This window comes from Emydura macquarii, unplaced genomic scaffold, assembly GCF_026122565.2.
Source record: "Emydura macquarii macquarii isolate MOO-44397 ecotype Brisbane River unplaced genomic scaffold, CSIRO-AGI_Emac_v2 contig_691, whole genome shotgun sequence".
Taxonomy (NCBI): Eukaryota; Metazoa; Chordata; order Testudines; family Chelidae; genus Emydura; species Emydura macquarii.
In genome coordinates this window covers 16701145-16726691 of record NW_027130828.1, presented here as the reverse complement: position 1 = coordinate 16726691, position 25547 = coordinate 16701145, and the positions used below count along the sequence as shown (strand labels likewise).

The window sequence follows — 25547 nt, the reverse complement described above, 5'->3', positions numbered from 1 at the left end:
GCTCAGATCTCGGAGGCTCTTCGCCACGCCTGAAAGCTGGTGAGGTCAGTAGGCTTTCACCCCTCTGCCCATCATGCTGAACTGTCATTGTTCCTGGCCCTCCTCAGTAACTGCAGGAGGCAGCCATTAATGTCGAACTGAGCATTCTGCAATGGCCCAGCTCCACCCCCTCCTTCCTGCCCACTCAACTCTGCCCCCACGACTATGGGCAGTCTATTTTAAAATATTAAACTGTTAACCCTTAAGGTGCTGTTGCTGTTCCCCCACTCCCTTTTCCAGCTGAATGAATGTGGGTGGGATGATGCATAAACTCCAGCTCATGGGTAGAAAGAAAGGCAAATGCTTCTTGCAATTTTGAGGATTTGCAGTGATAATTGCAGGCACTGCTGCTGCCTGGGAAAGCTTAGAAGCCATGGTGCCTTCCTAAGCTCTGGCAAGCTTCATAAAAGTCCCCCCTGTTCCTAATTCTCACTTCAACCAAAGCATCATTTGAGGTTTCTAGGAATATAGGCACTTTTGAGCAAAAGTATTCTGACGGTTAGAAGTTCCCTGGGTGACTTTCATCCTCTTACTTTTGCTGGAGTCCCCCAATGGTGGTGGATTGTGTTATGTGCACAGCAAACACACACACAGGGAACTTAGATAAAAACATAGCTACTCTGGCTGGAAGGGTTGCCATGTAACACAACTTTATTTCTGATAATTCAGATGGACAATACATAAGAACCCGAAGACAGAGAGAGACAAAGCAGGCTGCTCCCTAAGGCAGCAAGACCCAACTCCCCCTACATTGCTCTAGGCTGGCTCTTTCCAGACTGGCTCATCATGGCACACTTCCCTACAGAGTCTGCTCACCTGCAAGCAGGACCAGGGGGACACTGCTCCCCTAACACACTCATCTGCAGTGATAAAGTGATAGCTTGCAATTCCAGCACAGTCCTCAATGCACCATAGATTGGTGGATGCATATGACCCAGCTCCCTTGTACCCTTGCACCATGCCCCAGAACAATTGCTGCTCTCTCTCCATTTCCTCTCCCTTTCTCCTCCCACTTTTTCTTCTCATCTTGTTTTTCCTTGTTATTTGTATAGCAAACAGCACCTTAAAAACCCACCCAAGGTCCCCAGTGTGGCAGGTGCTGTCCAAATACATGGCGTAAGACAGTCTCTGCCCCAAAGAGTCTAAATAGCAAGGCAGGAAGTAAAACAGCAGCACGGAGAGACAAAATGACTCACCCAGGGCTTCACAGCGGGTCAGGGGCTAAACCAGGAATAGAACCCAGGTATCCAGAGGCCAGTCAGGTTCCCTGTTCACTTAAACCATTCTTCCATCTACGCATTTCTTCCCTCACCTTCTATATTTTGTTTTTCTGTGGGGGCGGGCAGGGGACATCCATCACTGGCTCTATGGAGTCAGACTGAGATTAGTGCCATGGGAGCAGAGACAGGAAGCCAGGGCCAATGGGTGGCTGCCAGACCCTGTCCATGCGTCCCTGGGGAGGATGGGAGGAGGGTTCGGGAGGGGGCCTGTGAAGGTGGGAGGGGGAGGTTTTGAAGAGTCACCCCACTTACCATGCAGTATGTTTGCTGAGGACCTGGCGTGATGCTGTTTTCCCTACAGCTGCTGTTTGAGACCGCACTAGTCTGTGCTGCCCGCTGACCCCTTGTCGGACTCAACTGTCCGCCTCACAGATGGGGAAAGGCTATGCCCTGGCTCCAGGTTTCGCTGCACCTCTGTCCCCTCTCTGAGTGCAGCCCTCAGGTGTCCGGCCTGGTGCCTTTACCTTTCATGGGGTGGAATCATGTGATTCTCCCAATCTCAGACTGGGCCCATGGGTACATCCTTATGTGTGTCAACTGTGCTCCCCTAAGGTAGTGTGTGACCAGCGGTGAATACCGTGCCCAGCCAGCCTTCATAAAGCACAGTATTGTTTAATTTTCACAGTCGCAAGGAAGCATAACAAAGGGAAAAAAGATTTCAGTGCTATGAACAGTCGACGTGCCTAACGTCCTGCCACCTGGTGATGTTGAACCAACCAGGCCTGTCTTCTGACACCCCAGTGGGTGACAATCTGCTCCCCCAAACAGGTCCCCAGAGAGTCACTTTTTTATCCAGCCAGAGTTCTTTGCTCTCTCCGTTCCCAGGCTTTTTAGCCCTGCTGTCCAAAACCAGCTTGGTGGACTCAGCGGGAGGTAGAGCCAGTCTCTTCAGAATCAGTGGCTGTTTGGTGGTCCCGTCACACCCCCTCTGCCCCTCCCAGTGTTTGCTGGATGCCTGCGGTGTGTGAGTGTCTTATCTAGAGTCATTGTTTTTGCCTTCCACTTTCTTTCCTAACAGTGCTGTTGATTTAACCCAATAAAGCATACAGTGAACCCAGGTCAACATACAATGTTCATACATTATTAGAGAGCAACTCCACATCCATCACAGACTGCATTACCTCTTCATTTCTGAAGACCTTAGCTTCTGCTAACGGCTATGAACATGATCCTAGCTTAGTGGATGGATATTTGTCCAGAGGCCAGTAAAAGAAGTCTAAACCATCTCTGCTCAAACAAAACCCAGGACTGGAATTCTGAGTTATTTGCTTTTCACTTTAGTAATCTGCAGGTGTCAAATTCTCTTCAACAGCTGGTTTGATGTGATTACGTGTGTGCTGGAGCTCTCCAGTCATTGTCGTTGTACTATCATCCTTTACCCACAGTTCCCGCACAGCGGTATAGGAAATAACACAGTGATTTTCCTGTAACTGCTGCGGGTGACTTTCTAACACCGACAATTAACTGCATGTAAAATAGTCAATCCTCAGAGAACTCTGTCCCAGTCACAAGATGAATTCTGCTCAATCTGCCAACTGCAGACAAAATGTATTTTATACTTTTACCAAGGGGAGTTTATCACCAGGGTATTGGGTCACTTGACATTTAAATTTAGGTATATTAAGTTCCCCCCCACAAGCCACTTTCTTGCTGCTGTTGCTACTGCCTGCAGAACTAGACTTAGAGACTAGAACAGATGCTGAGAAGACTTTGAGAATCACAACGTTTTCATGACTTTCGACAATCCTGCTGCCTTGTCATCAGGACAGGGAGAGTAACACAAGCAGAGCATGCAACAAAATGTCCACTCCAAACATTCTGGTGGGCATGGCCTAGTCTGGGAGAAGCCAAAGTGAAGAAAGCTGTACATTTCCTGCAAGATATTTCGGGGGGGGGCGAGCGAATGGTGCTTAGTTCAGTTCTTTTTTTGTAGCATTGTTCTTCTTCTATGGCTAAACAAAACTGAAAAATATCTCTCATTTGGGTTCCCTCCCCCTTTATTTTCCACTGGAAAAGGGAGAGGTGGGGAAAAGACAGAAACAAAATCAACTTCTGACAAGATGTTTCAACCAAAATATTTAGATCAGAACTTGTGGGTCATTCTTGTTCTAGAGCCCTTTGCGTACAGGCCTGAATGGTGTGTTTCATTCACTTGTCTGTAGTGGCAGTTGAGTTATGGGTCAGTGATTTTTAGCCCTTATCTCCATAGCACAGTTTATCTTAAAATCTGCCAGGAGGCAGATCCTGAATGGAAAAATGTAACTTGGCTTTTTACTATGATCCAAGGACTCTTGAAATTACTCAAAGCAACTCAGGTGTTTCCTTTTGTAAATCTGAGGCCTCACAGTTGACCTGTGTCTGTGACCCAGGCCGTTTAGGTGGTTTTAGCACACAAGTCTCACCGAAAGGTTGTTAATATGCCCCATGGCTCATGGTGACCAAAGCGAAGAAGTGATGGATTTTTCAAGTGTTTAAATATGTCCCAGAAGACTTTAAATCAGGAAAATATTTTTCTTCCGAGCTGGCTTTATGTCTGTGCCATTGCCCAGGGCTCCACACAGTGCACAAACCCCTGCGAACGTGGCAATGGATTCTGCTGCGCCAAATATGTCTCTTTACTGGATCCATTCTTGCTGGAAGTTCTTCTGGCTTTACCCTGTGAATGCTGCTCTGCTCAGCCTGGCTCAGTGCTTCAGACTTGCGTTCCTTGCTTTATCATTTGCACAGCTGTCCTTGGTGCTTTGCAGAAAGGCTGAAGATCTGGTGCCTGGCCTGAGGGGTTTACAGCCTGGAATAGATGTGACATGCCTTGATGTGAGGAGAGGTGGCTCCTGGGAGGGAGGGTTACACAAACAAAGTTCCTAATCCATTGCACAGTGTGGATTGTGTTAGTGCCTTTCTTTTCAGTGCAGAAATTCCAGGTGGCAGGGAACCCCATTGGAGGGACTGGAGATGAGAGAAGACCCTCTGGAGAAAGAGAGGGAAGCAGAGTGCTGTTCAGGATAGAGGCACGGCTTTCCAGGTGCAGTGGGTGTCAAGAGAGTGTATGCACAGGGGGAGATGAATCCATAGGGGGTGTGATGAGGAAGAGGCGCTCTTGTGGATCTAGTCCCTGCTGCTCTCACCCTGGTGAGTAGCAAATGCTTGCAGCACCAGGGGAAAGTTGTTGAGTCGGGGCCAGGTCAGTCCTGAGGAGTGGGAGGATTTCACCTGCTGGAAGGAGACCACCCTCCCATCGCTCGGCATTGGGCCCTTGTCTCTTGGGCAATGCACTGGGGAATTTTGCCACTGGGAGGGGAGATGGACCATCGCTGTCTCCGATGGAGCAGTCTGACTCCTTGCCCCGTGCTGGCTCTTACCACCTAGTTATACGTGTAGCATAGAAACACCAGAGGGAGTGGGTGAAGGAGGTGCCATAGGTCCCAACAATAGCACAGTGGAGGAAAGCAGGGGTACTGACTGGTTCCACAAGGGAGAGGGACACGCAGCGGCCGTGAGAGCTGATTGGTTGACGCTCGATTTGGATTGCATCTGGACATGCCCTGTGTGCTGCGTCCGAAAACGAGGCCGAGGCCAGGAGGCTAGGAAGGAGATGTTGCAGTTGGTGGGTGGAGCAGTGCCGCAGAGGGCGAGTCGCTGCTGCATGGAGCCCGCAGATGAAGTCCGAGACCACGTCTACGCTTGGAGCGAGGGGTGTGATTCCCAGCTCACGCAGACACACGCCTGCGGTAGCGCTCACCCAGCCAGTGCGCTGCAAATGGTCGTGTGGCTGGGGCAGCACAGACAGGGGCGAGCGGCAGTCTGGGTTAGCTGCCCGCAGTTACGGGCTCGCACGGTTCAGGCAGGTTCATGGTTAGCCTGGCTCGCCCAGGCCACTGCTCACCGCTGCCCGCGCTACTTCAGCTACGCTGCCATTTGTAGCACAGGAGCTTGAGGAGAGCTAGCGCGAGGATGTCTAGGCGAGCTGGGAATCACTCCCTCAGCCCCAAGTCTAGGCGTACTCCCCGGGAGCAAGGCCCAAGGGGGTGGCTGGATATTGCAGCCATAGAAGGGAACCGCCAGTGAAGAGTGCCTTCAGAAAGGAGCCCTGATGAGAAACCATTCGGCTTCCTCTGGATTGACTGTCGAGAGGGGTGACATTCACACCCGACTGGTTTGTCACAGGCAGTTCAGCAAGACAGAAGGCTGTGGGCTCCCCTGAGTCAGCAATGGATACGGAATTAATCCAGGTCTCATTTCTATGTGATGCCAAAGTCTGGGGGTGGGTTGGTGCCAGGCAGAGGAAGCACAGAATAGCATGAGCACTGACCTTAAATAGGGGTGGGGGTGGCATGGAATTCACAGGAATTAAGGTGGCTGATTTCCCTTTTTAAATAGTGCAAACGTTACAGACACCAGAAACCCAGAGTTAAGGCTCTGAAGCTTTTATTCATCACAGCCTCTTTCATCTCTCTCTCTCTCAAAACGGTATATTGATGCCCATTGCCACAGTATCTTAGCACCTCCCACATAAAGTCCATAGCTATAGCGAAGTCCCTGGTGGATTCATGGAGTCTCTGAGACTTTGCCTTGTGCCACCTGCCTCCAACTGAACCTTCAGTCTATCAGATGAGAAGCAGTTGGCTGCATGATTAACAGAAAGGTCCCCTAATTCTGTTGCTCAGCAGTTGTTGGGCAGAACACCATCAAACAAATACTGAACTGCCAGCATATCACCATCAGGATTTAGGACACTAGATAGAACTGGCCAGAGACAATCCTCCTATGCCAGGCAAAGACGGGCTTAGGGGGCAAGGACTGTATGGCCTTGATGGAGCCATATCGGTGGCATACATGGAAATTCAATGATGGGGACTTGCTGGCTGGTACCTGTCAGAAAGGGAATGTTCCAGTGAGGGACCATTGTAGGGTTGCTCCACAACTGAGCCATTGTCCAGGCCTTCTGGCTTCTCCTGGACGGCGGTAGTGATCTCCAAGGAAAGACTGGAACCTGCGATTTCCCCCATTGTTTTACAAAGCAGCCTCAGCAAAGGCCCCGAGGAGGCTCGGCTCCAAGAGAATAGGCATGAGTGATACACTGATTACCAAAGAACCTCTGAGCCAGCTGATCTGGAAGCACTCCATTGCCTTCTCATGGCTCTCCGCCAACTTCGGGTGCGCCATTGACATCCAGCACCGGATCATCCCTAGCCAGGCCCGGATTCAGGAGAGAAGCTAGCCTGCCCAGTCTGGTTTGTGTCGATAAATAAAAGCGAGACTTTATGAGATGAAAGAAGCAGATGTGATCAAAGAAAGCCACAGTCTCTGGGCAGTCTCTATTGTCCTGGTCAAGAAGGAGGATGGGAAACAATGGTTCTGTGTGAGCTGTCAGAAACTCAACCAAGTGACAGATAAGGATGCATATCACTCCCTTGCACAGAGGGGGCACTGATTGCCCTTCAGTCTGCCTCCCTGTTCTCCATACGTTCCTGAAACAAATTAACAAAGCAAATCAGAAGAAGCCTACCTACAGCAGAGGATTTACCCCCAGAAAGGGAAGGGCCAGAGACTGCATGAAGTCCACTAGGTTCTTCACTATTGATTTTAATAGAGGGCACTCAGGTGATGGGACTTAGATAGGTAGATAAAATTCTCAGCTCTGCCACTGACCAGCTGCCTGACCTTGGCCAAGTCATGCCTCCTTTCTGCGCCTCTGTTCCTCCTCCCACCCCTTTTCTGTCTTTCAAGCTCTTTGGGGGCAGAAACTCTCTCTTATTATGTGTTTGTACAGCACCCAGCACACTGGGGCCCCAATCTTGTCTGAGGGATCTAGGTGCTACTGTAGTAGAAATAAGAAATAATCCTCCTTTTATATATAGGGAAACTGAGGCACATATGAGCGAGGCAGAATGACATGGCCGAAGTCCCAGGGTGAGTCAGGAACTAGAGCTCAGGATTCGTGATTGGTGTCAATCACAAGATGCCCACTGCTCCTTCCAAGCACAGCAGAACATCCCATTGCTGCAGGGCCTATGGAAAAATGACAGCCAGGGCAACATGGCAATAAAGATAAACAACCCTTGTGGAAAGGGAGCCTGGTTTTCTCCCTCTCTGACATGTTCAGTTTCTTTGTTTCCAGAGTGCCCTGGTTGTCCCTTCTCCTCCTTCCTGGCCTTCACAAACGCTCCAATTTCTATTTATTGCATGTACAAGTCTCTCTGGTTGCAGTTTGGTATATTTCTGATCTCCTTGAAAATGGCCTTCTCAGGCTTTTCTGTGCTTTGGAAAAGCCAAGAGATTCCTTTAATATCCAGAATAGTTTTGATCCCATTTCGCTCTGCACAAGGTCTGACCCTTGGCTTCTGAGATCCTGATTCATCGCTGGACACGGAGCTGGGAAGAGCGAGGCTGTGCTCGAAGTGTGGATGTTGGTCTCCTCTGCTCTGGCAGCTGGCACATTTAGCTGCCTTTACCAAGGCAGTAAAGCACAGGCAGATGGAGATAACATGAGGTTTGTGGGCAGCAGCCATGTTGGTGCAGGAGCCAAGGGGGTGCAGTTCTTAACCCACGGCAGATTAACGCAGCGGTACTTATGCTTAATGTTGGTGAGGATACTCCTAGCATATTGTATTGCAGTGTCTGTATTGAACAATGCATTTAACAGTGCAAGCTGTTCAAATGGAAGGAAAGAAAATGCAATTGATCTCCCCTTGGGGCTGCTAATGTGTCATGTTCCTAAAGCAAGGATGCTTTCCGCTTTCTAGTGCAGCCTGTGAGCCTCTGCTTTGCTGAGGTTCTTCATCAAAGGTTTTATGCCTTTGCAAAGTGTTTTGAGCAGCTGCCCACATCGTGAGTCATGGCTAGAGCTGTGCTTAATACTTTGCAAAGACTTGGTTGTTTGCTAACCAGGTCAGACTGTGTTCAGTGTTTGCAGAGTGGGGCATCAGAGTAAGGTGGACTGAATACAGGCTTGAGATTTGCTGACCAGGGTTCTATTCCCAGTTCCTCTCCTGATTTCCCATATGACTGTAGTCAAGTTATTTCCCTTCTCAGTTTGTCCATCTGCAATGTGGGGATAATGATTCTCATTCACCATTTGTAAAGAGATCTAAGGTCTAGAGTTGAAAAGTACTATGTTAAGTGAAAAGTATTTTTTATTTTAAAAACTGTTGATGCTTATGATCTCTGCTTCTCATCCTGCCAAAGATTTAACCACATTGTCATTATTCAGAAGCTTCTGTGCTGGAGATTTGACTCCCAATGTTTTATTTGGGGAGGTTACATGGTAGCTTTTAAGTATTGTCTGGCTTTGGTTTGTTAATCAAATTTAGTTCTGGTTATTTAAAGGAACTGGCATGTTTTCTGTTCCAGAATTTACTCTGAATTCTGATAGGAACACATCATGTGGGAGGACAGTGTGATTCCATAGGGGAAACAAATACAGAAGCATGACTCTGATTTTCTCTAAGGAGTTATCCATTGTTTCATGACACGTGCAGTTACAAATGTTAGGTCACTCTGGAAGGTGAAGGATTATACTCCAGAATGACACTGAGTATGATTTACAGAGAAAAATACTAACTCTTTTCTTTAAGAGACCCCATGGATCAATTTTCATCTTCTGCTCTGAAATGTCATAGCCATTTAGTCCATTATTCTTGGTGCTCTGAACGTGTTTTGTCTTGCTCTAAATGGTATCAATTTAAGAGGAATTCGGCTTGTAAGGAGGGAGAGAAATATATACTGTGAAATTGTAGCTAATGCCATGGTGACTGTTGCATTCAATAACAACTCCCAAATCTTTGCCTTTTTTGTTCCCTCATATATCTGGATTTTTATATATTTGTCTATAATATTTCCCTCCTGAGATGGCATTTATTTTGTGAATTTATGGTGGCTATTCATTAATATGAGCAAGGAGAATCTAATCTAATCAATTCACTGTCCATCAAAATGCAGAAAGATTGAGTATCCCGAGCATGAACATAGCATAATTTATAACACATGACCATGAGCCAAGACCATGGAAGGGGAATGTTTTTCCTCGTTTTGGAAATACCAGTCAGTTTGAGACTTGGGTACAGATTAATTTTAATATTACTCATTATTTGTATTACATTATTGCATGGTGAGGATCCAACTGAAATTGGAGACCCGTTGTGCAGTGGTTGTGGTAACAACAACATGATGTTCGGCTGTAAGCAGCTCAGGACAGGGATTCTAAGTAGGCTGACAAAGGGTGGAAGGAAGGATTATAAACTGAAATGACTCTCAGTATAAGTGATTTGCCCAAAGTCACAGAGGGAAGGTAGTGGGAGAGTCTGGATTTGAACCCAGCCCTCCTGAGACCTAGTCCAGTACCTTAAGCACAAAATCAACCTTTCTCCCCAACTTTGGCTGACTGGTTTGCTTTGCCATGCTTGAGAGAGAGTCCTGCACCTCCCAGTAGATCTGCCCAGTGTGAATGCAAAGAGGATGTAAGGAGATGTTGAGGCCTTGAAGGGGCTAGCTTCGAACTCCTAGCATGCATGAACTAACAGCTTAAGGATGAGAAAGTAAGGAGATGTCCTCTGAGAGAAAATGGAAAAGAGGAGAAGGGGTGCATGGGGAAGAGCAATCCATCTGAGGGGGCCACAAGAAAGATGGGGTAGAAAAAAGAGCAGGAAGAGGAGACAAAAGAAGAGCAGTTGGTGAAGAGCATTTAGAGAACCATACAGAGCAAGATGACGGTTCGGGATGGAATGTGAGTATAACAAGCTGAACTGGGGGGTTATTTTAGCAGGGGGCTAGTGAGAGCAGAACTGAGCAGGCCAGGGCCCTGAAGTCAAAGATGAGGAAAACCAGGGAAGGAACTTGAGGAAGGTACTGATACAGCTGGAGCAGCACAAGAAGGCTTTTGTAGTCTTACGCAGTGTGATATTGCCTGTGAACGTCCTTTGGGGATGCAGAGGGACTGGTTTTATATGAGAGAAGAGAAGTTGGTGGCAGCACTAAATGCCCGATTCCCAGCCCGTCATTCCAACAGCTCAGCTGTTTGAGCTTCCCAAGGCAGTAGAAACCCAGAACGCAATTTCCCATCTCTCACTGACTTTGGTGGTATTTGTGGGAACTCAACATCTCTGAAAACAAGACCATTTCTTAATGTGCACGAGTTCATAAGCACCCAGATTTGAGACTATTGGCTCCATCTTCCAGATATCACTGTTGTGAGCACAGTATAAATATTTAGAGCCATTTGTGCGCACAATTCTTAAATGTTTTGAGCTGCTGTGCAGAGGGCCAAATCACCCAGGGTTATTGCACACATAGCTTATTAAACGGGATAACTTGCACAAATAATCAGCAGAAATAGTTCATTTCAAAGGCTATTGGGACTGAAAGGCCACCTCTGCTAGCTCTGTTGTGTTTTTACACTCAAGGGCAACTTTGTATTTTACCCATGACTGCTTCCTTCCTTCACACATCCTGAAAGTCAGCCAAAACTTTCCAATAGCACTTTTATGCTTCATGCGTTTTCCAGAGAATCATATTCAAGGATGGCTGTCCTTCAGGATAAATGTACACCATATAATTCTTTTCTTTTTTTTTTAAAAAGTCAAAATTGCTGTGCATGAGGCCAGAGTGTGTGCATCTGGACATACACAAACCATGAAACCATGTGGAATTTCATACCAGTTTGCCAATGTTGTTCCAGTACAATATTCCAGATAACGGCCGTGTCTTGAGAACGATATTTGAGTTATTTCCATGCCAAAGCAGCTGCCGTAAAATGTAACTGAGCAGTATGGACAGAGCAGTTTGAAGGGCCATTTTCGGTGCTCTTGGTGGTCCAGGGAAGGATCTGGACTGTATCTCTTGTTTCTTCTCCCACTCAGCATGAAAGGAGACTTTTAGTGTATTTTTTTTCTTGTCTAACTGAAGTCCTTGTGAACGCTTTCCCCTCAAGTTGTTATCTTGGGTGAACTAAGTCTGGGTAGTTCTCAGTTCAGTGTTTAGTAGAACATGACTCACATCACAGAGCCACCAGACGTGTAGGCATGGCTTCCAGACTGTCTTCACTAAAAATACCTAGGCCCAAAACTATATGTGTTGAATTGCAATTTACCCTCGGGACTCAGAGTGTTTGCTTCCTGATATAATTGAATTCACCAGTGTCATTGTTGCAGGTAGTATATTTTTGGATCAGATCATCAGCTGGTAGAAAGGGACATACATAGCCCTAACGATTTTAATAGAGTTATGCTGATTTACAGTAGCTAAAGGTCTAGATTTTTACCAGGCAAGAGAATTTGATGCAGAGCTTTTTTTTCCTTACAAAACAACTGAAAATACAAAAACACTCCCCACCCCTATGACATTTGTACTTCATCCTTTTCCTGAGCAAAAAACTTTACAAACCAAAGACTGGTGCTCTCAAATAGAGGAATTAGATCAAATTTTCCAAGGTTCCCAAGTACCATTTTCAAAAGTGACATAGGCAGTCAAGAAACAAAGTCTCATTGATAATCAATGGGCTGTAGGCTGCTGAGTAGAGCGGAACAGGAAACTATTTCCCCGTCCTGGGTGTGTGTCCAAGTCTATCTCACCCCCACATAACCACTAGCCCAGTGATTATGGAAGAGATCCAGGTTCAAGTCTTGCCTGCTTTGGATTGGGGACTTTGAACCTGGATCTCTCCCACATGCCGGGCGAGTGCCCTAACCTCTTGGCTAGAGATTGTCTCTTGTGCGTTGTGACTTCCATCTTGGACCAAACCTTCCCTTCAAAACTAACTCTTCAATTGAAACAGAAATTTGTGGTGGGAATCAGCATTTTCCTCACAAAAAAAAAAATTAAAAGTTGGCTATATCTACACTCAAAACGCTGTAGCGCCTCAGTGTGGACACTTACTACTGAAACGGGAGGGGATCTTGTATCGCTGTAGTAAATCTACCTCTCCAGGAGGCAATACCTAGGGTAAGTAGTGCTGTCTACACATGGGATTTAGGTCGGCTTAACTACTTCACTCATGGAGTGGATTTTTCACGCCGTTGAGCAACGTAGTTGGGTCGATCTAAGTTTCTAGCGTAGACCAGCTTTTAAAGTGGCCATAATTAAGCTTAGTTTGAACTAAAATATACTGAATTAAGGCCACTTTAATTCTGAATGAGAGTGTCCACACAGGTTTAAGGCAGTTAAACTAATCCACTTTAAATTCACACTTTTCATTAATTCATATTAACTTCTCTGAGTGTCCCCATGTAGACAGGCCCTGTGACAGTCTTACTATGGTTTCCACCCAGCCAAGCATGAGGTGAGCATTCCAGTTCAGTTCTCTGCCTTCCAGCCTTTGTTTGCAGTAGCTCTGCTTAGAAGTGCCTGTTCTACAATCAGCTTGGAGGATCTCCACGGCTCAAGTTTGTCCTGTGCCAGCTTCTGAAACCTTTCCCCAAGTGGAGTCGGGCGAACAAAAGCAGTTATGACACAACTCTTGTTTTGCTTTTCAGGGTTGCCCAGGAAGACGTGGACTTCTGGGGCCCAAAGGAGACAAAGTAAGTACATTGGAATACTCTTGAAGTTCATTAGCTGTGGTTTAGGTCCAGGGGTGAATGCAACTCTGACATTTCTCTTGATTAGAACCTGCCTGGTGAGCTTCTGAGATTCCTGCACCACTGCTTACGTGATGATGATTCAGCTTTTGTTGGGATGTTTTAGAGCCAAATTCATGCTTATTATCTTGAGACGGCTTTTCTGTACAAGCCCAGTAGAGGAGTTTGAGCTACTTACATTATTTTGAATAAGTGCTAGGTACCTTGCACAGGACAATATCCTTATCCCCATTTTACAGATGAGGAAACAGAAGCACAGAGAGGTAAAGTGACTTATCTACGACCACCCAGTAGGCCAGAGTCAGAGAATAGAACCCAGGTCTCCCAAGACCCAGACCAGTGCTCTGTCCAATAGACTGCACTGCCCTCTCTATGGACAAACACTGTATGCCTTCGGAATAGCCTTTGTCAACAAAGAAAGTTCAACAGAAACCCTGGGTGTTATATGGTCTGGGGAGGGAAGTGAGCGTTGCTCCAGTGCTGCTTCACATTGCCCATTAGGTTTCAGATCTGGCTTCTCAGGGTACGTCTACACAGCAAGAAGAAAGCAAAAAAAATACTCACTGCAGCGAGTGTCAAAGCTCGGGTCAACTGACTCAGGATTGGAGGGCTTGTGCTGTGGAGCTAAAATAGCAATGTAGACTTTCAGGCTCAGGCTGGAACCCAGGCCCTGAAACCGTCCCCTCTCAGTCTCAGAGCCCAGATTCCAGCCTGAGCCCAAACGTATACATGGCAATTCTTGGTCTGTAGTTGACCCAGGATCTGAGACTCACTGCTGCAAGGTTTTGTTGGTTTTGCTGTGTAGATGTACTGTCAGAGCTCCGGGGCAGCAGTGCATGTACATATTCCTCCCGCACTGCAGAGACGTGTTCCAAAGGCTATGGCCCTTGCACGCTGCCACATTCCCCAGCTTTAGAAACCCAGAGGGCAGCCCTTGGCACGGTTACATTCCTGCCCTCCCAGCTGTCCTGACTGTGCACAGTGGTGCGCGTGGTGACTTTAAATAACCACACTCTCTCTTTAAAAAAAGGAAAGCGGACACCAGCATAGGGCTTGAAACTGCGGCCAGCAGCCCACATGGGGATGTTGGTTTCTCAGATGTGGCTGAAACTTTGGCCACGCTGCCGCAGAGATAACGGCGATTTTGCTGCTTGAAGTACAAGGGCCCCACTCGACCTAGCATCATTCAGCATCATTTATCTATCTAAAGCTGGTGTACCCCACTAGATATGTACAGTGTTCAGATTCCAGGGCGATGGATGCTTTTAGCGGCGCCCTGGGTGGCGATGGGTTTCTTTGTCAGCACATCTCAATGTGTCTCTTTGGAGAGAACTAGGGAGAGATGGGTATGTGTAGCACAGACAGTTACACTGATCCCTTTTGTTTGTGTCTCTAGAGTTATACAGAGAGAGAGAGACATCTGTGATCTCCACCTACAGCATCTCGCTTGGCCTGTGTGTATTCTTGTGTCTGTTTTAGGGTTGGGTCAAGCCACATCTTTCATTCCCAGCTCCATACTTTCCCCAGAGTTGTTTGAGTCTCGGTTTATCCCATTTTGGTCACAGGAATCGGCCAAGAAGTTCAGATCTGAACTCCCTCGCAGTTGGGATACGTGGTTTTGATTCAGGCCCAGCTCTGGTTTTGTGCTGACTGAAAAATCCAAGCCTGTCTTAAAGGAGCCGCTCCTCTCTCTTTCCTAGGGGCACCCTGGCGCAATGGGGAGAATAGGTCCCCCTGGAGATCCAGGCCCCCCGGGCGTTCCTGGTGTACCTACCGTCGTTCTCTGGAGGAATTCAAAAGAGGACTGGCTGGCGTTCATGGTGAGTCTAGGACGAGCCCGTCTCTGCGGAGAGCTGAGAAGGAAAGGAAAACTCAAACTGCTCGCAGCCCAGAGCATCCCATACTAGGGTGGACTGCACAGTGTCTGGCTCCTCCTGCAAACCCATACCCCTGAGTAGAGAGGTGCAGCAGGAACTGGGGAGTGGGCTTTCTTGCCAGGGTGAGACGAAAGAGGGACTTAAAGTTTCTGCATAGAAAGAGTGTCACGTCAATAACACCTCTTGCCTGAGGCGCTCAAAGAGCTTCTGAGGCACCAGCTGAGTCTCACTACATCCCTGTGCAGCACATAAATTCTATCCCCTTCTGACAGCTGAGGAAACTGCGGCACGGAGAAGTTAATTGTCAGATTTTTGGAAGCTTGACCTCCATGTTTGTGAATGCCTGTTCCAGACTCAATTATGGCAGCGCTGTGCCACGGCCTGGCATGGAAGACAGGTCGCTGGAGGCCTCGTCCAATGCCCTGTCCGCTAAGCCACACAGCCTCCCTCTAAAGAGCCTACAATCTAATTTCCTAGCTGGCCCTATGGTTGAGATAGTGGGGAGGGCAGGGGAGAGTTCTGGCTGTAAGACTGAGAGGTTACTCACGGTTGGTACAGTCATGTCTTTAACACAATTACATTTCTTTTATGATCTACTCACATCACAGGAGAAGCTAATCTTCAGGAGGCTCTCAGCATTGTTCTGTAGTAAGTATCCCACGAGCCAGAGGAACAAAAAGCTCCTTATCGCTCAGAAAGCAAACTCTGGGGAGCAGTATGATAAAATCCTGCTTCGCCCAAGTAAGAAACTCCCCCCAGGCATCAACAGAGGGTTTGAACCCGAGATTTTTCACACCAAAGCACACCTCTCTACCAATTAACCGAAAGGAGTAACTGTTAGCTGATAGTAACCATAGGCAATTAAACCTCTCTGTGGCCCAGCAATGAAATGAAAGGGGGGTGACCAGTGTGCTGTGCATGTGTGTATATTCTGATTCATCGCTTTGATTAGTCAGAACTTCACTGGCAGACTTCCTGCGGTGGCAGCAGCAAGGACAGCGGGGGTATATTCTGCAAAGCGGTGGGGCTGTAGGAGAAGCAGCAGCAGCCTCCCTACTTCATGGACCCATCTTTTCTGTTTTGCTAAGGATGAAAGCTGAAAGAGCAGACGTGGGGATTTCTCAGGAGGGCTAATCCATGGTTTTCTATTTCCAGCATTAGGGTTTTTACTTCTTTTCCCCTCCTAACCCACATTCCCAAACTTTGCCCTGAGGGAGGGGGCGGGAAAGCAGTCCTGATTAAAACCACATGTAAAGACGAGCAAGAATCCTAAGGAGAAACATGTTTCAAGCTGGTGACAGTTCCGACTGAAGCTGTCCTTGCATGAAATGGAATCAGTATGTTCTGTATTTAATGCTTTCCCTTTATTAGTGTTGCATGCTGCTGCTGCGACGTGTTAGGGAAGGCATATTAAAACATCAAAGGCCTTTAATGCTTTTTAAAGCCGCATCAGATTCCCTGCTGGCCGTGATGCATGCAGGCTGGGTTGCAGGCTGGGACTGCAGGGGTAGCACATGTTGCTCTTTCAGAGCCTACCACTGCTCTGCCTTTTAGTGCCGAGCCAGTGCCCCTGTGTGCTTTATGCAGGAGCCATGATGTGTAACCACTGGGCCAGCCACTCTACAAACTGGCTTTGCAAACAGCGCTCCGCAGAGAGGGGGCAAGTGTGGATATTAACCTGAGCTCTGGATGGGGAGTCAGGGACCAAGGGTTTATTGTAAAAAAACTGGCCTGAGGTGATGGATGGAACAAGTCAGCGCCACAGCCAGAAATAGGGCTATTGAATGTCTAAATAGCCACACTGGCAGAAAAAATAAGGAATTCCAGCTATGACTGACTGGAATATTGCACCCCGTCTTTCAGACACAGCTGGCCATAGTGTTCCACCTGTCCATGACATCCCAGGCTGGATTAATGCCCCTTGTATCTAGGAGTGAAGCCATTGCAGTCTGAAGAAGGTCCAGGTTGTACAGAACCCATCCACCCATCTGCTTAGCAACGCAGGTTGCCGTGAGAGCATCACTCCTGGCTCCCTGTAGATGAGGGTGTGGTTCTAGGTCCCTGTTCTTATCATCAAAGTCCTTGATGGGGCTGGTCCTGATGATCTGAGAGATCAGTTTTCCTGCTGCTTCCATGGCTTCCCGTGACAGTTGCAGGTGACTGGATCAATGAAACTCTCGGCCATAATGGGGGACTTGTGGGTGCAGGAGGCTGGCTGTTGACGGGAGCTGGAGCTGCTCTGTGTACCCCACCCCCCGCAGGAGATGGGAATGACCATGGGCTTCACCAGGTTCAGAACCGATCTCTTTGATTTAGCTACCGTTGGGTTGCTGGAGACATTCCTGCAGACAGACTATAATCTACTATTTCTCTGCAGGTTGGGACAGGGAAGAGAGGTATTGTCATTGCTCTTTCTGATTGGAAGGCACTCCGGGGACAGGAGCCACCAAAGTCAGATGCAGAATCTCTGACTCCTAGGTTCTGGGTGTGTCTGCGCTACAAGCACTGCCAGGCTGCAGCTGCAGTATAGACACTTCATGCAGCGACAGAAGTGGGTCCCTCAGATAATGACACTTGGTGTGCTTAAACACCTAGAGCAATGCTTTGCAGGGTTCTGGAAAGGGCTCTCTTTACACCCTCTGCCATGGGTGCCAGGTTTATATAAATTTTGTGGTGCCCAGAACGGGTCCAAGTCCTGCCCCCCACACCTGCCTTGTAAGCCTCTGAGGGAGGTATGGCCAGCTGGGCCCATGAGCGGTGGGGCCGGGGGGTGGAGGGGACGGCCGCCGTGCTGATTGGGGCAGGAGCACCTCCTGGCCAGAGTGCTGGGCCCACATGGGAGAGGGGCGAGGGGAAGAAAAGGGGCCGGGAGGGGGGAGCAGCTGCTGCTCTGCTTGGAGGGCAGGGCCAGCACCGGAGCAGCTCCTGGCCAGCCGCTGTGACTGTGTCCAGGGCGGGGAGGGAAGGGGGCAGAACGGCCAGGCCGCCCTAGGTGCTGGGGACCGCTGTGCTCTGCCCTTCACCGCCAAGTGCCAATGGAGGCTCCACGGCTGGCCGCCCAGCAGCACAGAGATATTGGTGGAGCCGGGCCATGTTCCTGATTATTGGTGGAGCACGGGCACCACGGCCCATATAACTCGCCACTTCTGCAGTACTGCTGTGTTGGTCAGCTTGGTTATTGGGTGAGAGAGGAAGCATGCTCCCACGCCCAGGGTGCTAGACAAAGCCGTGTGAGACCCAGATTAGATTCTCTGCTCTGCCATAAAGGTTCTGTGACACCCGGGCAAGTCACTTAGCCTCTCTGCTCTCCAGCTGTAAAATCTGGATAATGGCACTGCCCTACCTCACAGGGTGTTGTGAGGAGAAACGCATTAATGGCTGTGAGGGGCTCAGATATTATGGTGACAGGGACTAAAATACTTTACAGTCATTCTACTCAAGCATCAACTATTGGCCACTGCTGCTATGGAGAGACGGATGGTTTGATCTGGTGCCGCACATCCTGTGTGTGTGGTGTAGCGGTGCCACAACAGGTCGATCGAGTCACCTTGTCGGTTCCTACCTGGCTCTGGAAAGCCATTGGAGCGTGTACATCAGGCGTGTACTCTGAGACGCCAGCTGCATGTCCTGGCTTCGCCTGTGTTGAGGGGAGCTCACGTTTTATTGTTCCAGCAGGAAGCGTGAGGTGGAAAGGAGTGGGCAATGCAGGTTCCACAAGGCGAGCTGTAACAAGAATGCTCCATCGCTGCTGCTGGTGGCTCCATCAGCCATGTACAGTTGTGCTGTAAAAGCGAATGCACACGTCTGTTGGTTACGGGCTTGGAATGGGTGTTCTTGGACCTGTTACCGCCGCAGAGAGACGTCTTTCCCCTTTGTGAATAACATCAAAGAGGAAGGGGTGTGGGGGGAGTTGTGAACGAGGGGGAGCGCACCACATGGGAAATGCACACCGGTTTTCAGGCCAGTGTTGCGTGTGCTGGCCTGCTAGCAATGTGCTAGCGGGGGAAGGGTTGGAGGGGGATGGGAGAGGAGGGGACTGCAGGTGCTTGGCAGGAGATGAGAGGGAATCCTCGGAACGAGGAGCCCTGCCTTTGATAATATTCATCACCAGCCGAGCCGGCAAAGGGATTTTTCACATGACCTGTTTGGACATGAGCAGCGGCATTTCCGACAGAAAAGAGAACCCAGCCCTTGGGAGGCTCTGGTCGTTCCTGCGGGCGCTCTCCTGCTACGTTAGCCTGTACCTGCCGTCACTTGGGGGAGGCCATTGAACTGCCCCAGGTCTCACTCGCAGGTATCCCGGAGAGCGTACGCTGCACGGCAGCCAGATGTATGTAGCATGTTTGTGCTGCGACGTGCTGCATTGGAGAGAGCAGGTTTGGGTCATTCCAGAGTGTTGGCTGGGTCCATCAAGGGTCTAAGGAGTCTGTTGTTTTCATCCCTAGAGAGTGAAGAGATGGTTACGACTCCTATTAAGACAGATGGCCTGTGAATACTTTACTGAGCCTTTCTTGTGATGTCACAGTTCTGTATTTATTACCCAGCACCTGGAATCTGAACCTGTCCAAATTACTGAGAAGCTTGGACTGGACTCCCTGGATCCAAATATGGCCCTTTGATTTGTTGTTTCAGGCCAGATCAGAACTATAAGGGCTGGCGAATTTCTGGTTTGGATTAGGCCAAACTCCTCCCAAGAAATCAAACTGGCTGAAATGTGTTGAGGTTCGTGTGGTGTTTATCCAAATCCTTGGCTAAAGCCAGTGGCATACCAGGGCAGCGGGGGGGTTCCATGCCATCTTGTGGGAGCCAGGGACCCCTCCTGCCCTGCGCGGGGGGGAGGCATGAAGCCGTGGGGGGCAGGAGGGCAGCAAATTCAGGCTTGGCCCCTGGGCGCCAAAGACCCACAGTACACCACTGGCTGAAGCTAACCCAGCATATAATTGTAGAAGATGAGGGTCGGAAGGGATCTCAGGAGGTCATCTAGTCCAACCCCCTGCACAAAGCATCCAGACCCTTCTGACTGCCTACTGCTATAGATCAGAAATTCAGTAAGTAGCTAATAGTGATGATGGAATTAAAGAAGTTAGGATGGACGAGACCGGTTGGGGTTATCTATTCCCCATCTCCCTGCCACTACCGGGCAAATCTCAATGTCCATTTGGGGACAGTCACCCCTGTGATCAGTCACCTGTCCAGGCCTTCTCTGTCTGCAAAATGGAGTGAAGTGACGTTCCCAAGGCCGCGTGGTGTCTCAGTATTGGGATTAGAACTCTGTCGTTCCTGGGTCCCGGGTCCGAGCTCTGTCCAGCTATAGCCACACTTTCTCCTGCCTGCCTGGTGTGCCAGTTTTATTGGAGGCATTTTGTATTAAAGCTCTTGATTTGTCCTTGTGCACTTGCATTCTGTTTGTTTAACATGCCTGAATGCTGCCACTTGAAAATATTGCCGAAAGTTATATTTCTTCTGTGTATTGTGAGCCCACAGTAGACAGTGGTATTATTATTGACGGGAACAGATGGTATCTGTAGCAGGGCTTTAGAGGCTGATTCTCAAGTGCTTGATGTTCTCTGCAAAGGTGGTGTATTCTCTTGCAACGTGTTTCTGCTGAACAAACCATGGACCGTCTTGTATCCTGGGATCCAGCGGCTATCCCCTCACTCTTAGCCAATTGCTACTCTTCAGGTGAAAAGAGCTAGTAGGAAAGATGATGCTGAGTAGTTGAGAGACCACCCCCGTAACTGTAGTGGAGGAGGAGATTTAACGATAGACTCCGGTAATGTTACCATTTCAGCTTTGCTGGTAAGGTAGGAAATGACCGACACTGAAACAAATGCAAAGTGTAATGATGCACCCACAGTCCGATAGACAGGCTACACCCTTGCTAATGTCTTTGTCAGCGTAATGCAGGAATCTTCATTTTCCCTGCAATGCTTTAGTAGTGAGCTCAGCTGGGCAGCTCTGAAATGTTCTGCGGCTCGGGAAGTCTTTTGTGTGTGTTTGGGGGGAGGGGAGGGGATTCCTAGAGACCTTGGGGGATTTTAGCAGAGGCACCAGGTTTGTGTAGTCCACACAGCATGAGGTTTTCGTGCACTCTCTAAGGCTTGGTTGGTTTCTGAGTTGGCCTTTTAAAGTTTGCTTGACCAGCTCGCTCAGCTACTGATCTGGCTTTTAAAAGTTGGTGGGTTCCTCCCCCCGAACATTGATCCCTTATTACGAGGAGGAAGAGGTTTTTCCACCGTCCATGATGGATCCCAGAGGACTCCTTCTCCTTGCATTCTTTCTGGCCTTTACTCCCTCTTCTCACCCTTAAAGCCCCCACTGAGCATTCTGAGTGGGACGGTTTGGTCCCGGCTCCTTTCAGAACCTGTATATCATTGCTGTAACCTTCCTGGGATAGGTCTCATGGGTGAGGTGCTCTGCTGCCATCATAACCTGAACATGGCAGTGAAATCAGTGGAAGAGTGAAGGCACATCCCATGCTTCCGACAGAACATCTGTTGCCTTCGGCTTGGTGTACTGCTACCTGGAGGGGTTGCTGTTGATTAATGCGGGGCCGTAGCCTGCCCTGTGCTGAGTGAGAATGAGACTGAGAATCCAGTGAGGTCCTCTCTGATGGCAGCACAGTGCCCAAAGCCGTGCCGAAGCACTGGTGAGCTAGCAAGCTGAACACAGGAGGCAGAGGGTGATCGCTACAGGACAGCTGTGGACAGACCTATAAACCAGCTTTCTTTTTCCCCTTTCTCCATGTCTTTTCCAGTGAAATTGCTGCAGCGTATAACTTGCTTCCTTTGTGCAGCGGCGATGAGATTCAGCAGGTCATGCTGTCGTGATCATACATATGAGTTACCCTGGAGCTGTTGCCAGGCTGTTACTGCCTAGATTCTGCAGAGCATCTCATGGTAACAATGTAAATAGCTTGGGGCCAACCTGCACCACATCTTGTTCCAGTTGCATCTGCGAAAGGACCAAACCAGATCCCTGAGAGAGGGAAAGTCAATGGGGGGATTGCTAGGAAATGAAGGATACCTTTTGTCCTCTCTAATAAATCGTTCTAGAGCGCTCTGGGACTCTGCTCCCGATAAGCGTCCAAAGCTTGGAATACTGTTCAAAGAAATCCAGATGGCTTCCCCTACGCTCCTCCCCTAAAACAGACATTTCTGCCTATGCTGTTCCCATCCTCCCAGACCAGTTTCCTTGTGTGCTAGTGGCAACAGCTGCAACAATCAGTCAGTCTACATGCTGGATCCTCCTGCCCCAAACTGACTAGGCTGCAGCCCTTCTCCATCACGGAGCCCAGCTTCCGGTGCTCAAAGTTGCCTGCCTGGAAGTGCGAGAGCTCGTGTAGCCAGGAGTGGCAATGCAGAGCACTGCAGGGAGGGGCTGAGGCTGGCCTTTCCTAATAGTGTCTCATGATAAATGTTACAGGATGCAGCCCCAAGCATGGAGACGTCTGCTCCCAGAGCAGTTGGTGAAAACATTTATTAGAGTGGGAAGTCCTTTCCACTGATCAGAAGAGGCTGCAGTCATCTATAATTGTATTTCAATTGTTTCAAGATGGACTCAGTGACTCTTGGCAGGAATGAGTGGCTGATCACTGCCGCGGTCTGGTTTTAGGGCCTTTTATTGATGTCTCTCATAGGACTCCTGAGGAAAAAAATAGCCACTGGGTGAGTGTTTCGGTCTCATTATGGATTAAAACTAGTTAAGCAATGGCCATATAGCCAACAGAGTTCTGATGGCAGGCTGCTTGTATCAGTAAGAACTTTTCATGGATTCTTAGACTTCAGGGCCAGAAGGAACCATTGTGATGATCTAGTTTGAGCTCCTGTCATAACACAAACCATAGAACTTCCTCCTTACTAATAGAGAATCTCCCTGGTTGATACTGGGGCCGTTTACAGCGGTTATTTAGTAATGATTTGGAGGAGGATGCTGACAATGAGTTGGAGAAGTTTTCTGGAGCCTCTGAAGTATTACAGATAGGGGAAGGCCATGGTGAACTGTGAGGAATTATAGCTAGATTCAGCAGCAGCACGAAGGCTGGCAAACTTCAGAGTGGACAAGTGTAGGATAGCAAAAACCAGTCTAAACATACCGATGTCCATGTCGGAAGGGGTAGGTTCCATTAGAATAACTATCACCCTCCTTTCTCGAATTAAGATATAGCTGACGTTGAAAATGGCTTCAGAAGACCAGAGAAGTCACTTGGCATTGCTTGGCATTGTCAATCGCAAGTGGAAATGCACAGAATTTCACAGGGTTATAGTGAAAACCAATCAGTCCTTTTTGAACCTTGCCCAGTAACTTGAGGTCAAGAGGTCATGCTCAGAAATGAATGGCTGGTAACTTTAGAACAAAGGAAAATAGTGCTTCATGCGAGGTAGTCAACTGTTAGGAATTTACTGCTACAAAAGGGTCAGGGTCAATTCTGTGGCTGGATAAATATGATCATAATCATACATAGCACATCAAAGTTAGTTGTGCAATCTGAAATCATGGTGAGGTTAATCAATTCTCATGCTTCAGGACATAAATTGGTCCCCAATGAGGGGTTAGGAAGGGAAATTTTTTGCACAATGTTCAGTATGGCATTGTGGAATTGGCCAGATGCCGTATGGGAGTGTATTGCTGTCCCGTGAAGCATCCTGTATTAGCTACAATCAGAGGCAGGATACCTACTAGTTGGTCCATCACCGTGATCCCTCTTATCTGCCAGTGTTCAGTCACGTATAGTGTCTACACTAATTGCTCCACTTTTCTGCTGACCAGAGCACCTTCAGGCTAAGAACTGCTTATTTCCTGCTTCAAATGCAGGAAGCAATTGATTTCCCTTGGCTTCTGAGGCCAGGATTCAGTATGTATCCAGGGTTCAGTTCTCTCTCTTTTCTTTTCTTTGAAGTTTAACGAAACAGCATCAGAAGCCCCCAGTGCACCTGAGTTCATTGCTTCAAAAGCAATGGGGAGAGTGCATTGGCTGCATGCCAGTTGCTCCAGAGCCCCCGAAAAGTCACTCTGAAGAGGTTTCTGAGGAAAATGAGACTCAGCTGCACCGGGCCGCAGCCTGGCTCTGACGGACTGTCAAGGATTTTGCACATTTGCTCGCATTAATCAATTTGGGATAAACTTTAAAGGAGCCGAAATGCCTGATGCAGCATTAGATCTAGTTAAATGTATCCATCCATCATCTGCCCAAGAGCCCCGCTTATTACTAGAAATATTTCCATATGTTGAAAGACCTCTGTTTATTTTTGTAAAGGAGCTCTCTTAACCTACCCCCTTTCTCTCTCCTCCTATGTCGGAGGAATCATCTTGGTAGGAGGGGAGGGGCATTTCCCACAACTCTGAAGACTAGAGATGGATATACAGCTTGGAAATTCAATGGGAGCCCAGTCCTATCAGTGGTGTTTGGTTTCTGTTTGGAAAGTGGGGTGCCTTTGTGGTGGACCGGGGTGAGCTGGCAGAATCGTGCGCAAGTCCCTACTGGAGACCAGAATAAAGTGAAAAGAATGGGGGGACAGAAGGAGGAAATAACACCTTTTCCCTCCTGTGTGTCCCTGTCATTCATCCTGATGTGAGAATTTCAAAAGAGCTGGGAGGTTGAATTCATGCCCGAATGTTTTTAGGATGCTTCTCCAAACAAATGAACCCCTCAAGAACACTGGACTGGAAATGTGCAGATATGAGGGTTTCTCTGGAAATTTTTAAATTCCTCTAGCTGGGCCAAAAATAATGGGAGATCAGCTTTCCATGTCGTATGTTAGTCTTTTTCCTTTGTGATATGTTTTGGTTTTTTTAAATGTTTATTTAGTTTTCTTTTGAAGATACAGTAGAGACGTGATCCAGAAGTGCAGCGGCCCATAAATGAAAATCAGTAGGAGAGAGAGGTTCTTGTCAATTTTCATTGGAGGATGGAATTTCAGTCCTATGGAAATTCTGACACTTCACAATTTGTTTCCGTCCCAATTCATGATGAAAAGTGGAATCTTTTGCAGAATAGAAACTCTAGAAAAATTCTCTTCATAAACATTTAAGGGACTTCGTTGAAATGTTTCAATAACATTGAAAGTCTAAGATAAAATATTAAATGTAATGGAAAACATTAAATATAACACAAATATAGAATTTTAAATTAAGATTTTATAATATGAAAGGCAGAAGAAGAAAGTAAAATTGAAATATTTCATTTCAATGTTGAATTGTTCCGTCAAGTTTCATTGAAATTGACACATTCCTGTGAAACATTCAGACTTTGATGAAAGAGCATTTTCTAATGGGAACCTGATCCTGTGATAATTTTTCAGCCAGCTCTAGTTTTCAATTAACATCTGGGTCATTTTTTAGACTGAACTGGGGCACCCAGCCCTGTCTGTTATGTGGCTGATAGAATGGGTATGTGTAACTGCAGACAGCTAATCAAGTTTCCAGTCCAACTCCCTGATCTCACAATTTTACATGCAGATTCCCATGTCAGTGAAGTTATACGTGGGCCCAAATGTGTGGAGGATCGACAGGGTGCCCACTAAAACTACATGGCTGTGTTACTCTTTTAATTTATTAATCACAGACAAAGTGCTTGGTGCCGCACAAAAAGACACAGTGAAGACAGAACAGAGAAGGGCACTTTTTAGAAAAGGGCAGGCTTATTTTTATTTGAAAGTTGGGTTTTGTTCCCTTCTTGGGGAGATCATGGAAGAAGTGAGTCTGTGGGAGGGAGCTGGTAGCTGTGCTGACACTGCTAAGTGGGGAGAGAATTCCAGGCTTAGTGGTCAGTGTGGGAGAAGGCA

At 47.9% G+C, this 25547-nt stretch overlaps 1 protein-coding gene across 1 annotated transcript in view; it reads left to right on the top strand.

Annotated features, from left to right (window-relative positions):
- Positions 1-25547, top strand: part of LOC137148963 (collagen alpha-1(V) chain-like) — a 132135-nt gene that overhangs the window by 58202 nt on the left and 48386 nt on the right. The window contains exons 9-10 of the mRNA XM_067542196.1: positions 12785-12829; positions 14587-14706. Of these exons, the coding sequence (XP_067398297.1) occupies positions 12785-12829; positions 14587-14706 (165 nt within the window). The remainder of the gene's footprint in view (positions 1-12784; positions 12830-14586; positions 14707-25547) is intronic.